General features: G+C 55.7%; 1 protein-coding gene across 6 annotated transcripts in view; it reads right to left on the bottom strand.

The window, feature by feature from the left end:
• The window catches only part of LRRC20 (leucine rich repeat containing 20), a 112,973-nt gene continuing 97,176 nt past the window's right edge, over positions 1-15,797 (bottom strand). For all 6 annotated transcript variants that reach the window (XM_026504381.4, XM_057308879.1, XM_057308880.1 and 3 more), the window contains one exon: positions 1-2,567. In XM_026504381.4, the coding sequence (XP_026360166.1) occupies positions 2,413-2,567 (155 nt within the window). In that variant the 3' untranslated portion in view covers positions 1-2,412. The remainder of the gene's footprint in view (positions 2,568-15,797) is intronic.

Raw genomic sequence — 15,797 nt, 5'->3', positions numbered from 1 at the left:
GCGGATGAAACCAAGGCGTTCTTTATTGCAAACCGAAGCTGAGGGCTCGTTTACACTGTGGGCTCTGATCTGGGGTCTTCTCTCACAGCTCAAGCTTTCCCACACAGGCAAGGGCAAACTCTCCAACCAGAGTAGAAAACAACTTCCAGAAGCAACCCCTTCGAAGGGCCCGATGTGAGGACCTGGGAAGCAGGGGCTGGGTATGCAGAGGGTAACCAGGAAGGCAGCGTCCAGAGGGCCAGGCAGACCCAACCCTCATCTCCTGTGACTTCAGGTCACTCCCTTCGCTGCAAGAGTCACGCAAATTCTGAAAAGATCTAAGAGGCCCGGGGTGTCCCAGGGCTGGCTTAGGGCTGAGGGTGAGCACAGGCTCAGAGACCTGGAGTAGCAGGGGGAGGGCTGAGAACCACCATCCTCCACTCCAAGGATAACCTCAGGGTCACCCCTCAACCCTGGCTTCTCAAACAGTAAAGTGCTTCTAGGAATCACCTGGGGATCTTGTTGAAATGCGGGGTCTGATTCTGGGGGTCTGGGGTGGGGCCTGGGATTCTGCATTTCGAACAAGTTCCCACGGATGCCAGTGCTGCCGGTCCACAGACCACACTTTGAGTTGCACGGCTCTGGCCATACAGTGCCTTTGTGCCTATCAGAAAAGTGCACTTCTTCTTTGACTCTGGGACATAGGGTGGGTGGGGCCAGGCCAGCCTGCACTGGGCCACAGTTCCCACTTGTCCACAGCTGAGCCCTGTAGCCCCGAAGATCCATCCGGACCTCCTTGCCCTGTAAACCCCTTTCCCAGAGCTTGGTGAATCAGGCCTTATGACACGAGCAGAGTAAACAGAGCATCTCTCGGGACACTGAGCACTCAGAGATGGGCCAATAATGGTCCAACCTGTCAGTCCTTGCCAGGAGACAGGGGGCCGGGGTGGGGGGCGCCCAGGGCTGGGGAGGGGAGAAGGAACACAGCATTCTGAGAATGAGGGTCTGGGCTGGGAGAAGCTTAACCCTGGGAGTGGAGGAGTGGCTACTGGTACATGGTTGTAGGGTTGGGTGGCCTGGCCTGTCCCACGTCCTGGGGTCTCAGGTATCTCCCACAGACCAAGACAAAGGTCCAGGTCAGGTGGGCTCTGGGCTCTGAGTCTGCTTGCTCCACAGATGAGAAGGTAGGAGGCGGATACCTGGGGGATCAAGAGGTCAGGGGTTCTCCACACCACAGATATTATCAGAAAGCAAGAGCCCCAGGCCCTTTCCTGGTAGGAAACCAGTTGTCCCTGTTTGCCAGGTACTGTCCCAGTGGGAGCACAGCAGTCCCATGTCCCGGGAAACCCCTCAGTCCCAGCCCTATGGCCCGGCCACATCCTGGACTCCAGGTGGAGGGCCCAGAAATGACTAGGCCATCAGGGCTTTGGGTGGAGGCTTGGGAGCTGGCCAGCCACAAATCCAAGGTCCAAAGTGCCTTCTGCCCACAGGTGGACCAATGATGAGGCAGCCAGGCTGCTGCCAGCGGGAGACCATGGTGGTAGCCAGTTACCTCGTACCAGAGCCACAGGCCGGGCTGGCTTTGCTTCTCTTGGGCCACCTCTCCTGCAGCTCAGCGGGCGATGCCAGGCACGCCTGGTCTGTCCTGAGGAAGGACCACTCGGAACTTCCTTCCCTGCTGGTGTCTTCATCAAGAGAAGGACCGAGCCAGCCTGATTTGCTCCTGTGGTTTCCTGGCCTGATGGTCCTTGGGCTCCTATATAGACGTTCTCAGCCCCGGCGAGAGCACAGGGCCACACTCTCTCCACAGCTTTCCCACGATGCCTGGTTCAGGCTCCCGCCGATCCAGAGAGACCCACAGGGCTGAGGAGGCGGTCCCCATAGAGGGCCTCACGCGGGTCAGTCCTCAGGAAGCACTAAACAGATGGAGGTTGTCTTCTCTTCCTCTCAGGGCAGCGGCTGGCTCTCAGTACCAGAAACAAGGCCTGTAACCCACAGCGGCCCAGAAAGTGCTCAGCGACGGCCATCTGTGGGCTCAGAAGGTGCCTGATGTTTTGAAGGTAACTTGAAGTCATGTGTTGCCCAAAAAGCCTCCAAGGAGCTCAAAGGAGGCAGAGGCCCCCCACCACTGCCTCTCCTCCCAGATAACAAGGCTCGGAGAGGGAGGGGGTCTGCCCGAAGGGGCGCAGAAGCTGAATGCCCAGCGTCCAGGCCCCAGCCCCGCCTCCCCTCCCCGTCGGGGCATCCCAGGGCCCACTAGTGCTCTAAGCTATCTATCCTGGACCGGCTGCGCCCCCTCCCACCACATGCTCTTTGGCCCACCCGCCCCCAGCCCCCCAGGCTTGGCCTCCCGTGGCCTGTGGGACTCCCTCCCCTCACGGTGCCGGCCCAGGTGGCCTCTGTCCCTTGCTGGGCGGGCGCGAGGAGGGAGGCCTAAGGTGGGGGGGCCCGTGCGCCCTCAGGAGACGTGAGCATGTCAAACTTGATGAGCGGCGGGGCAATGACGCGCACCTCAGCACTCAGGGGGTTGAAGCGGAGGTTGACGCTGCGTAAGGCGGGCATGGCGGCCAGCTTCTCCACGGGCACGTCTGTTGAGGAGAGAGGACAGGCTGGGGGCGGGGCAAGCGGGCAGAGGACAGGGAACAGGAGGATGCTGATACCGCTCTCCATCCCCCACTGCAGGGGGCCCACCACACCATTACAACCCCATTCAGGGAAGCACCCCTAAATACGGTTAGCTTTGTCATGTATCCCAGCACAGTCACTCCTGGGTAGAACTGGGACAAGGGAAAACAGATGCCCAAACGAGGACTGGGGCACAAATGTCCCCAGCAGCCCAGTATCCCGCCACGGGTAAGCGGTTACATCCAAACAGCAGAAGAGTATTCAGCAGGGAAAAGGAACGAAGCATGGGTACATGCCCTGAATCTCGAACACACGATGCTGCCCAAAAGCAGCGGACAACAGAAGTTAACAGAGCATACGATTCCATTTATAGGAAAGGTCCAGAATGTGCAGCTCCATGCACACAGAGAGTAGACGAGTGGTTGCCAGGGGCTGGGGGAACGGGTGCAGGGTCTCCTTTAGGGTGACGAAAGTACTCTGGGGCTCGGTGAAGCCACGGCAGCAGAACACTGTGAGTGCACTGACTGCCACTCAGCTGTAGGCTTTCACACTCTGCAGCGCCTCACCCCAAACTTTGGATCACTAGGTCGTCGGATCAAGTCCCCGCAGGCCACGTGACCAGCTGTGAGCCTAAAGCAAGTCACTCGCCTTCATCGTACATCAGGCTATGCCTCGCAGGACGGCTTGAGGATAACGGGAGAGGACATGCGCTCCCCAGACTACTCAGCAGACATCAGATATGACCACCAAAGGGAACAGAGCCCCAGGGAAGTGAAGTCCCTTGCTTAAGGCCCCAAACTCATAAGTAGTTGAGCCCAGGTTGGAATCCAAGTTGTCTAAAAAGACAGCAGGGGTGCACGGAGGAAGGGGCCGGGCTGGACGCAGAGGTGGGGGCTGAGCTAGGAACTGAAGGGTAGACGGGATTTGAATGAGGGGAGGGGGCATTTGTGGCTGGAGGGAAGTGGGGGCAAAAGAGTGGGGCTAGGATGCTGGAGTGAGAGCTGGGAGCAGCGGGGGGACTGGAAGTTTCCATAGATGGCATCTAGAATGCGTTGTCCTGGCCTGGATCCCGAGGGCACAGCCCTGCAGGCCATTTGGAACACCAAAGCCTATAGGACCTCTCAGCCCAGGGAGCCAGGCCCTCCCATCGGGGCCCAGGGAGACCTGTGGGGACAGTGCTTCTGTTCCCCACTTTGGACCACCCTGTGCGGGAGTCTCTTCTCAGGAGGGTGCATGTTGTGGTGTAGAGAATGTTCCAGGCCAGCTGGGTTCACACCCTGGTTCTCCCATTTTCTAGCTGTGTATCCTTGGGCAAACTGATCCAACTTTCTGGGACTCAGTTTCGTCATCTGTGAAATGGGGGAAATCACACCACCTATCCAATAGGGTTGTTGTAAGGCTCAGAGAGTTAATACAAGGCCCTAAGAACAGTGGCTGGACACACAGCAGGCAGCCAACAACCAGGAGCCAAGGCCCCGACACACAAGCCCAGGGCTGAGCTGCCCTCAATGCAAACACCCCCTCCGCCTCGCTCTAACTCTGCGAGCAGCCCACACACCATGGGACCTCCCACCCCAGCCGAGGACAGGGCCAGGGCCTCCCCCCTGAGTCCTGCACAGCCTTGGGCCATCAGTAATGGCAAGAACCAGAGTCCATGTATTTGGGTGCCTTGCAGTGGGCTGATGGAAGGTTTTCTGTTTTTGTGGTTGTTTTGTTTTTCATTTTAGACCACTTCGGCATGTTATACGCATCTTCTTTTACGCATATTTTTAACTTAGGTAAATGGTACTGTGTTATAGATTTCATTCTGTTTCTGCGGTTTTTTAAATTAAGCATCATTTTTCGGAGATATGCAAAATGCCTCAAGTGCAGGTAAATGTACAAATAGGTACACACTCCCGTGACCTCCGCGCAGAGCAGGCTAGGACCTGTTTCAAGCATTCCCACAGGGCTCTCTTGGGCCTCTTTCCAGCTCACCCCCCTCTGAGCTTTCTCACCACTGATTCACTTGTCTGTCCCTGACCTCAATCCAAGCGGAAGCTGGCAGTATCTGTCGCTTTAGCCCTTCAGTGTAACAATTTTTTACTTGGGGGACATTTTAAATATGATTTTCTCATGTTACTCTTTTACTTGGAAATAATTTCTTACGTATAAAAAGTTGCAAAGGTAGAAACAGCAGAGAGAACACCACAGAACCTCTCACCAGGATTCACCGGTTGTTAACCTTTTACCCTATTTGTTTTAGCATTTGTGCCTGGGTCTTCTCTGCACCCCCACCCCCGCCCCGGGGCACACGCACAATTTCTTTCTGAACTATCTGAGGGTAATGTACATAGAGCATGGCCCTTTATCCCTACCTCATTTGTATTTCCTAGGAATAAAGACCTTCTCTGCCGTAACCACAGCTACTGACTTCCTGAAGTTTACATTGATAGAAGCCCTGTCTGACATATGGCCTGTATTTCAGTTATCTCGGGTGGCCTAATCATGCCCTTTCGAGCACACCCCCCTCTCCCCCAAGTACAGGGTCCAGGGTGGGGGCAGGTCTTGTCCTGTCTCTTTGTGCTCCTTTCATTTGTCTTTTGTGACATGACATTTTGGGAGAATATCAGGACCCCCATCTCTGTCTTTTTAATAAAGAGGCCCATGTTTTAGAGCACCTGGCTGGCTCAGTTGGTACAGCAGGTGACCCATGATCTCAGGGTTGTGAGTTCAAGCCCCAAGCTGGGTGTTGGAGCCTACTTAAAAAAAAAATTGTAAAAAAAGAAAAAGAATCCCACGTTTTGTGGTCGTCTGGTGCTTCCTCATGGTGAGACTGGGATTACGGGTCCTCAGCTGAAAGAGGTGGTGGGGTCTTGGGCTATCACACTGGAGGCACACGGTACCCGTCCACCTGTCCCTCATCCTTGACGTTAACTGTCATCACCGAGTCTGGGCGTGACTTGATTTCTCCACTGTGTAATTACTGCTTTGTTTATTTCCTCCCTTGCAGTCTGTGGGGACACACTTTAAGAGTGCGCAAATCTCCTGCTCCTTGTCAAAATTAAAATCCATCGCCCCTAGATATAACACCTGCTGATTCTTGCTTGATCTGATCTTTACAATGGCTGCAACTGACTTTCCAACTCCAGCAGCCCCTCGGCATTTTGGCAAGAGCCTTCCCTTCTCTCCCATGGATCTGTTTAGCATCAACATGGACTCCTGTATTTCTAGCGGTCTACAGTTCCTTGCTGAATTTCATCATTTTGGTGCTCAAACTGCCCCAGATTTGGCCAGTGGGAGGCCCTCTGATCTGGCTCCAGAGTCCTGTGACAAGCTGCCCCCCCTTAGAGGCACTTCCTGACTTTGCAGTAAGGCTCATCTTGAGGCTTTGCTGCTCCAGCCCTGGCATCAGCCATCAGGAAGTCCTCTTCCTCTCCATGGGAAGGGAATCTGTGCCCAATACTCACGGTGCTGGTGACCAAACCGTGTTTTACAAGCCACCCATGAGACCCTGTGTACATCTGATCTGTCTGTTCTTGACTGCTGCCCAGAACACCATCCTGCGTCCTCACCACACTCTAGCTCTCTACTCTGCCAGCGATGGACAGTGAGGTGGCCTCTTCAGGGTTGGTGTGGGAACGTCTTTGGATGGATGCCTGGCAGCAGGACTGATTGCTTTGTCAAAGGATATGTCTGTATACACATGTGTATACCTCATTGCTCTCTAGAAACCGTGCTCAGTCTCTGAGGGGCTCCAGCCACCCTGCCGTCGTCCCAAGACGTTCAAATGAGGTTGCCCGGGCCTGCCCGCCCCAACCTCCAGGCTGAGGGGCCCCTGACCTCCAGCAAGCATTCTGTGAGTTCTTCCCTTCCCATCCCCAGGGGCTGCAGGCTCTGCCCACCCCGAGCTCCGCTGTCCACCCTTTGGAAAGCCCCACAACGGAATCCTCTGAAGACATCTATTCTCCTCCCTTCTGAACTTGGTAACTGGGACACAGCTACGCCCTAGCTCTTCCGGGAGAAGGGAAGGGGAGGCCACAGGCTGAGGAAAGTTCCTCACAGGTGCCTGTCCCTCAAGTGTATAAAGCGCTTCCATATCTGTTCCCTTCCAGAGACATGGGGCAGAGCACCACAGGTGCTCCTCAACCCACTTTACAGATGAGGACACTGATGCTCAGGGGCTGTCTGCTCATTCATAGCGACCTCCCTCGCTGGCCGTGGGAGGGGAGAAAGCAACCCAAAGGCCTTCAACTTGCATCAGTAAGCGACTCAGTTCCCCCCCAGGCTGTCAAGTGCAAGATGCCCCCAGCAAAGTGGGAGTTTGCAGCCATTCAGGATCTCTACTGGTGGGTTGGTGGTTTTTTGTTTAACTAATGAGTGTTGAGTGCTTGGTGACTTAAGCTCTTTAGGTTAAGTTTCTCGATCCTCCCAACAGCCCTATAGCTGAGTACCATCTTCTCCCCATTTTACAGATGAGGACAATTGTGGAGAGGTTAGGTAACTTGGCCATGGTCACACAGGTGGAAAGTGCTGGAGCCAGGATATGAAGCCGGGCCAGCTGGATTGAGTCTGTGCTCTTCATGCCACCTCCCACCTGGCCCTCCAGCCTGGCATCCCATGCCCCCAGCCCTCCGCCAGCTAGGAAAACCCCCCACAGATTCCCTTAGTTCACAGGAAACAGAAAAACAGTCTTCCTGCAGGGCTTCCTGGGACCCAGCCGGAGTGTGTGGCTTTCTGACCCGGGGAACTCAGGTCTCTGGACCACCCAGCCAGGAACAGCTCCTGGCCACAGTCCAGGGATGCCCCCTCTGAGGGGAAGCCAGCAGCACAGAACCTCAGAGCTCTCTAAAGCTCCCATGGCAGGCACAGCATCTTTGCTGACCTGCCCTGAGAGAAAGGGTTTCCTGGAGATTTCTCAGATTCATTCTAGAATCTTCCATGCCTCTTTGTTCGGCTCTGTGTCACAATGCAGAATAAACCTGTCCCTTCTTCCAGGATAAAATTTCTGAAACTTGTAGCCCAAAACATTCTTTGAGTGAACGCCCTCCCCCCACCCAGATCCTTTACTTCCTGTGATATGTTGGGCGGGTGGGGTAGAGGTAGGTGGTGGTTAAGATGCTGAGCAGAGTTTTGCGATCAGAAAGGTAAGACTAGCTTTTCCACTGCCTGAGCGTTGCCCCAGGCGGGATCTCTGACTCTCCGCTTTCCCGCTGGGGAAATGCAGGGAGACCGCGGATGCGAGGGGATGGCCTTACGCAGTACGCCCGCGCAGTGCTCCGGGGCTGCTGGGCAGCCGGCGTCGGGCCCCTGGCGCCTTCTCACCTGGCTGGAACCTGCACTAAGTACCACAGCTGAGCACCATCCCCATCCCCAAGAACATGCCCCACGGCTTTGGAGCACGCAGGAGCCAGCCCCGGAGCTCGGCCCGCTGGGCCAGCAGTGGGTCGGCGCACCCCAGGGGATGGCCTGGTTGGAAGACCCTGCACCGGGCGAGGTGTGAGCCCCAGACTTCCCGGGTAAGTGCCACAGCTCCCTGAGCCCCCCACTGATGTAGAGAACAAAGGCAGAAGGAAATGTAGATAAAACTAAATGTCCATATAACCGGCAGCCCATTGACAAGTACTTGAGGCGGGCGGAGTATGAGTTCCTCCAGGAACTCCCAATGGTCTTAATGTTAATGCCTTGCTAGAGGGTATGACAAAAGCAAGGCCTCAGGTTTCCTGAGTCTTCTTTAGCATATGAAAATCCTTTTGAAACTTCCCTTATCTTTACCCCAACCCCCCCCCCAAGTATATCATCTGTGGCTTCTCAGAATCCCGGGGCAGTAGCTCCTTCTGCCCACAGGGTTTGTGCCCGTCCTTCAATAAAACCACCTTTTTGCACCAAAGACCTCTCAAGAATTCTTTCCTGGCCGGCAGCTCTGGACCTCCCCAACCTCACCAACATTCCAAAATGACATCACTCACCACCACTCAGAAAAGGTCAGAAGCCCTGGAATCTGGCCTCCACTGAGAGGACCAACCTGAACCTCCCTCGAGGTACTCCTGTTCATGGGCTGCTGCAGATTATGGCAGAGGGACCATCAGAGCTGGGAGGAAGTTGGAAACTGAGGCACAGTGCGAGGAAGCAACTTTTACCCAGATCGCCAGCCCCTAGGTGGTGGCCAGGCTGAGGCTGACACGGAGGCCTGCTCAGAACGCAGGGGAAGCACACGCAGGAGTCCCGGGGCTGGACCAGGCGGCCAAATCCCCTCCCAGGAGCTCGCCCTCCCTTGGCACTTTGGGGGAGCAGGCTCAGAGCTCACTGAGCCCCCAGCTCTGTGTTAGCAAGGGGCCTAGTCCCTGGCCTTGCGCCCCCCCCCGCCACCCCGTGGCAGAGGAAACTGAGGAGCTCCTGAAGGCCAGGGCTCTTCCGTGTGCCTGAATCCCTGGGACGGCGGCTGGGGCTGCTCATTACCCGGCCGCCGACAGGCAGGAGCCTACGTGTGAAGGCGGCAGTGGGAGGGACCCAGAGCCCCAGGCAGACAGGGAGGGCATGGAGGCTGAAGTAGAGAAGGAAGCAAAGACAAGGATTTCCCGGAACATGGGGCTTGGCTTGGACTTACTCCTGGGAGGGGAGGAACAGCAAGATGAAAGACCCCAGTTGCCACCCACCCAGTGCTTTCCCCTGAGCTCATTTGTATGCCGCTGTCCTGTCCACCCCGCCACTCAGTGGGAGGGGTGTGGCGGGAGGGGGGGCTGAAGGGGCTGCCCACCTGGTGAGCTGGGCCCCCATTTCCCCTACCCCATGGCCAGGAAGAAAAGGGCTACTTACTTGGAAGCCTTACCTTCTTTGCTAATTGGCAGCGGCTTGGTAATGGTCGTGACCACCAACACAGCCAGCAATGGGGGCGGGGGGGGGGAGGTCCGACACCATACTCCCTGCCCCTGATCACCCAGATAAGAAAACCCCTTTGCGCTGGGCTTTTAAGAGCTAAAGACATTTCATGAGGTCCTGTAACCCGCACGTGACGCAGAAGGACATCGAGGCCCGGGGAGGCTGTGCACCCTGCGCAAACGGGCCCAGCAAAGGAGGCTGCTGGGTTCTCACAATAACCCATTTTGCGGGTAAGGAAACTGAGGCTGCCGTTCCTGGTGCTGACAAAGATTCTCTAACTCTACTCCGGCTCCCCTGAATTTTTCAATTAAAATGAAAAGCCTGATGTTCCTGCTTCTGTGTTCGACGCTCACGGTCTAGTTTAGAATCCTGCTAAATTGGTTTAGCCAGAACCCTCCACCCTTGATACCTGATCAGATTCTTGATCCTCCTCCATCGCCCCAGGCGATGTCTGCTCATCGGGCCTCCTGCTGCAAGAAGCCTGTGAAGTAGGTTCAGCCTCACTCACCCCTGATACCTCCTTTGTCATTTCCACCCGCTGCCCCCACCCTGCTCCTGGGCGGTAAGTTGCCGTGTGCCCATGCTGTATTTGGGATTGAGTCGGCTTCTGCACAGAGGTCCCTTCTCCCTGATCACATGGAGGTCCCTTCTTCCTGATCGCAACAGTCCTAAATAAAATCTGCCTTTCTGCTTTTCACCACCGTCCAGCTCTGGTTTTTCTTTGACATGGCCCAGGGTTACCAAGATAGTTAAGTGGTGAAGGCAGGAGCATTCCCGATCCCAAAGTCCAGGTGCTTTGCCCCCCAACATTGAGGGGCAAAGTCAAGGCCAGAACTGGTCTCCATCCACCTGTCTCTCAGCCGCGGGAAGGAAATCACGACAGGCAGGTTTCACTGAGCAACTCACCAAGGGCTGGACCCCAGACTGAGGGTGACATAACCTCAACTGTCAATACCGCTTCAACTCAGGGTGGGGGCTGAGGCTCGGAGCTGCTAAGTCGCCCCATCTCCTCACCTGACACTGAGGACCACTGGTTCTGCCTCAGTTTCTCCAGAGGGAGACAGATTAGGACGTTTCTCTCTCTGGACTCCTGACTCCCCCGCATCCCTGACCCAGGGAGGCCAGGGGCCTACAGAGTGGCTGGTGCTCATGAGAGCAGGAGGCGGGGGGGTCTTCCTGTGACACCCCTGCCCTAGGTCAGCTGGATGTGACACGAAGACCAGGTATGGCCCCATGGAGCAACTCCCCACAACTCCAGACCTAGAGACAGCAGTGCTGCCCTGGTTCCCAGCTGTCGTTTCCAAATCGACCACCGGGCCGGCCTCTCCAGGGTCTGCAGAGCTCTCCGTACCACTGTGCCACAGACAGGCTTCTCGGGTGCAGAGCTGGGAGTGGGTGCAGCTCCTTGCCCTGACGGAACTGCTCAAGTCACGGAAGCAGCTCCAAGGAAGGAGCAATGGGACCAGACTGTCAAAACCAGCAGAGTCAACGAACTGGAGCAGCCAAGCCAGCAAGAGACAAGCCCAAGAGGCCAACGACAAGCTTCTGGATAAGGCTTAAAGAAGAAAACTTACACTCACGGCGTCCTAATGAGAGAAAGAGAGAGAGAGAGATGGCTAGAGGGTGTAGGAGGATATGAAATGCTCCGCACTTTGTGGATGGGGAAACTGAGGCTGCACAGGTTACATAAGCTTCCCAAGGCCACAAGACACATCAGCAACATGGAGGTAACAGAAGCCAGTCTCGGGACTTCGGCACACGTGGAGCAGAAGAAGGCCTCAATTCTCCCTTCTCCTGTGGGCCATGCCCCAGTTAGCACTGGGCAACGTTCTGTTCCCCCTCCTATTCCGGCTCCAAGGCCACCTCCTCTGTCGCTCCCTGTGGTCCCCAACAAACTCCCATAACACTGTATACCACACACGCATCATGCATCGTGTTCTGTGACCAGTGAATGTGCTCGCTCACCCTGTAAATGCAATGCCTGGCACAGTGCCCACGGGGTGCTCAATAACTGTATCGGATGGATGGATGGATGGACAGATGAATATTTTGCCTCCTAAACTAGGCCATAAACTCCTTCAGGCTTGGGACCACGTTGGGCTCCGCCATCATCACCACTTGCTTCAGTGACTCTAACCACAGCACATTCCAGAGCTGGGGCCCTTCCGCTGGCCTGACCTACTGTGTGCACACCTGCCAGTCAGGACCAGGCGTCTGTGGACCCAGGCTGTGATGGCTCGGAGGCCCGTTAGCAGCAGTCATCCCAATTCAGAAAATGAGCAAAACCCCAGTCACCTAGGTCCCACCATCTAGAACCAGTCACGGGTAGTGTGTTGGTACACGGCCTTCCCGACTTACTACTACACGTGTGTAGGCACATCCAGATTTCAAAAAAGGCCTCCTAGACCCCATGCCATGCTTTTCTTGATGATGGAAACCTTTTCAGGTTGCAAGTCAGCGACACTTTTATGACTGCACGGAGCCCATGGTGTGCAGAGGGACACTTAGGTTGTTTCCAGTTATCACTATTACAGATAATGAGAGGCGGAGTCCACAAGGCTTTCTGGGGTTCCTTCATCTCTCAGCCTGTGACTGCAGAATGTAGGATGGGAAGTTCTAGAATCCTTTTAAGAAGCCAGAGTCCTGTTCCTCTGACTTTCCCAGGGCCCCAAGCGCCTGGTGGTGATGGCAAGAAACTTCCACAGTGAGGCCTAAAGCCACACAGACGCCCACGGTAGAGAAGAAGGCCCCCGACCTGGCCTGAACACCACAAACGCAACAGGGGTGGGGCTCGGTGCACTGCCTCTTCCTGCCGCCGGAGACCCCATGCCCTGCCTGACCCTCCTTCCACGGCAGACAGCCATCCCGACTCTTGCCTCTGTCTCTGGAAGCTTAAAGTAATCAATAACAGCAGAATCCGAGCGGGCAGTATTTAGAGGAAATTACTTCCCCGAGGTCGGCTTGACCTTACCTCACCAATCATTAGCATTACTGCCTGGCAAACTTGTTTCGTGCCGGTGGGACCTGCTAGAAACAGGACGATAAAAATGACCACCCCAGAGGGAGCCGCCCAGCCCAGAACACAGCCGAGACCAGCCCTCTGATTTCCGCTTTGGGTGCGGCTGAGCCCCGTGACTTCTGAGGTCCCTTTTGGAATTAGGGTCCGAGGCTCCCCAGCCTGGTGGCCCAGGGCGTAAGTTGTCCGCCTTCTCAGGCAGCTTAGAGACCAACCATGGCGCCCACACCTGCCGCGCGCTGGGGTGCACTAGAGAGCCTACACATGGCTGCCTGTCTCACCTCTGACCGGGACTGACAGCTCTGGCCAGAATTCCTGGTTTTGCAGGACTCTGGGGAGTGAGGAGTCTGGCCCTTTGGGACACGTCCTCCCAACGGCACCTGAGGTGCTGGGTTAAGATGTTGGGGCGGCGCCCCAGCCTAGGGCCTGAGGCCAGAGCCTGGAGGCCATCTTGGCCTCTCCAGGTCACTGTGGGCACATTCATGCTGAAGAATCCAGGCTGGCCTGGCAGCCGGGCCTGTCCCCATTCCTCAGCCTGGATTACCACACTTGGTGGCTGGAAACCTAACCAACCGAGATCAAGGATGCAGTGCTAAGGGGAGCCTGGGTGGCACAGCGGTTAAGCGTCTGCCTTCGGCTCAGGGCGTGATCCCGGCGTTATGGGATCGAGCCCCACGTCAGGCTCCTCTGCTATGAGCCTGCTTCTTCCTCTCCCACTCCCCCTGCCTGTGTTCCCTCTCTTGCTGGCTGTCTCTATCTCTGTCGAATAAATAAATAAAATCTTTAAAAAAAAAAAAAAAGGATGCAGTGCTAAGCTGAGCCGAGCTTCATGTCCCCACTCAAAATGCCACAAGAGACAAGCAGCGAACTATGGTAACGTAGCAGAACAGAGAATTACGCCTGTAACCAGAAAGCTCCTGGGGCTCGCTCGCATTCACATCCCTCACTCATGGCTGGCTCTGTCCCCTCTGAAGGCTTGGAAGGAGCCAGGCGGGGGCAGTGACTGAGCTCACCTGAGAGCCCTGGCCTGAGCATCCTGGGGGGGGGTCGGGAGGGGGGGAGGGTGGTGCAGGAAGGACAGGGAAGTAGCCCCCGCCCTCAGGAGGCACAGAGGACACCGCATGCCCCGGGTAATCCTGCAAGCCGAGTCCCACAGCCCTCAGGGACGATGGTGTGGGTCAGGAGTTGGAAGCCCCCTGCTGAAAGAGACGCCATCTGGGGGGAGTGCACAGGGCAGAGAACCCCATCATTAACCTCAGATCTGCCATTTAGAGTTGTGTGACCTCAGGCAGGCCCCTCAACCTCCCTGAACCCCCACCTCTCATCTTTCAATGGTCCTCTGCCTCCTGGAGTCAAGGGGCCCTCAGGGAGGGGATCATCACGTACATCCCAAGGAGGACGGGGTTACCAAGCTGTGGGGAGTAGGACATGCTCCCCAGTGAGAGGACAGGGAGCAGAGAGTGCTTTAAGCACCCATGAGTGTAGCAGCACTGCCTGGGAGCCAGCAGTGGCCACTCTGGTGTGAACACAGCATAAGGTGTAGACTTGTAGATTCACTCTTGTACAGCTGAAACTCACGCAGCATCGTGTGTCAACCATACTCAGAACAAAAACAGAATCCATTAATGAACCTAGAGACACTTTCTTTTTCCCCCTTCACTACAGGCTTTGAGGAAAGAAGGAAGGAGGAGAAAAGTCCCTGCTGTGAGCCCCTCCTCCGCATCCATCATCCCTCCCCAGGTTGCCAGCAAAGGTGGGCTGAGGGGCGTCAGCTCCCCGCACACTCCCCAGGCCAGGCTCCGGGAGGCGGTCAAAGACGGATCCTGACAATTTTCTTCATAAATGACACAGTCTTACTGGCTGCTCTGTGGACAGCTGAATTAGGAAATCAAATTGCCTGGCCCTTATCTTCCTGGTCCGATTTCCGGTCTTTGCTCTCCCCCTACATTCCCCTCACTTGGGCCACTGGAAGGCGCCTCCAGAGGCCCCACCCCCACCCGCCCCCACCCCCAGGCTGTTCTGGGCCTCTTTTAGTGCCTCCAAATGCTGAGAATGACAGTTCTGTTGGCAGCTCTCATTAAGTGTCTGCCATTCCCTCCCTCCTGCAGGCGCTGTGCACATGGAGGACCATAATCATCTAATCCGTGAGGCGAATGGCAAGTGTCTAGGGAGGGTGGTGGTGACAGGATATGCAGATAAAGAGTAATCACCTCCCTTAAAGGTTCTTCTCCCTGGGGGGGGGGGGTGGAAGAAGTGAAAATGGCTCCTTTGAAAATTCTTTTCCCTGTTTGCAAATTAAGGCTGCTCATACTAACTTCACAAAACTTTCTGCTCAGACCGTTGTCAGAGAACTAAGACTTCCCTGACTATGGGAAAAATAAGAAGAAAAGCTCCTAAGATAACCTTTAGGTAGGAATGAGCTATGTAGGTAGGCCCCCGCCCCCACCCCCAGGGAAACCAGGTTCTGGGAAACAACACTTAGGTTGCAGGTGGGAGTGGGGGAGAGTGGTCAGGACGCCCACGACAGCAAGGAGGTGGCGAGATCTGAGCCAGTGGTGAGCTGGCTAATAGTTCACGATCCACTCCGAGGAGGAAAATATCTCATGTGTGGCATCTGCCGATGTTTTGCGGTCCAAATCCTCCCACGAGGGCCAGTCTCAAGCTACTAACCTGATTGAGCACCCCCAGGATACCACGGGAGAGCCACTATGTGTGGCTCACCCCAGCAGGACTGCAGACTCCTGCATGAAAGGTGCTGGTGCTCAGGCCAAGCCCACACTCAAACTAGGATTCTCTGGCATAAGCTTGTACTCTGGGAACTGGCCCACTGTTTTATTACTGGTATGTTGTCGGTTGCCTTTGGCTTGTAGATAAAATTCCTTCAGAAAATGCTAGGTGAGTGTGCTGTGGTACAGAGAGGAGAGAGGATTTTGTGGGTAGTGGGGCAGCAAAGCACCATGCTCAGGGTGGGGGACATGTAGGAGACAGTAGGGTTGGTGTAAAAGGGGAACCCCAAGGGAAACTGCAAGTCTACAGAGCTCACCCCTGCCACCCTTCCAGCCAAGTGCCAGGTGTCATGGCCAGGCTGTGGCTTTCCTCGTCCTGACGTAGCTACAGACAACACACAGCAGACTGATACTGGGAGGAGGAGAAAGGTTACAGCTTCTTCAGGATGGAATGTGGGTGTTGATGGAAGGTCTGGTCCAGCCCAATGGTTTTATCATGCCTGCACTTTGGAACCAGTTGGGGAGTTTTAAAGAGATCTTCAAGCCCAAAACCCACCACCAAAGATTCTGATTTAATTGGCATGGAGTGTGGT

This window comes from Ursus arctos, unplaced genomic scaffold, assembly GCF_023065955.2.
Source record: "Ursus arctos isolate Adak ecotype North America unplaced genomic scaffold, UrsArc2.0 scaffold_7, whole genome shotgun sequence".
Classification (NCBI taxonomy): Eukaryota; Metazoa; Chordata; class Mammalia; order Carnivora; family Ursidae; genus Ursus; species Ursus arctos.
The sequence above is the reverse complement of the archived record's forward strand: the minus strand, read 5'-3'. Positions and strand labels throughout refer to the sequence as shown.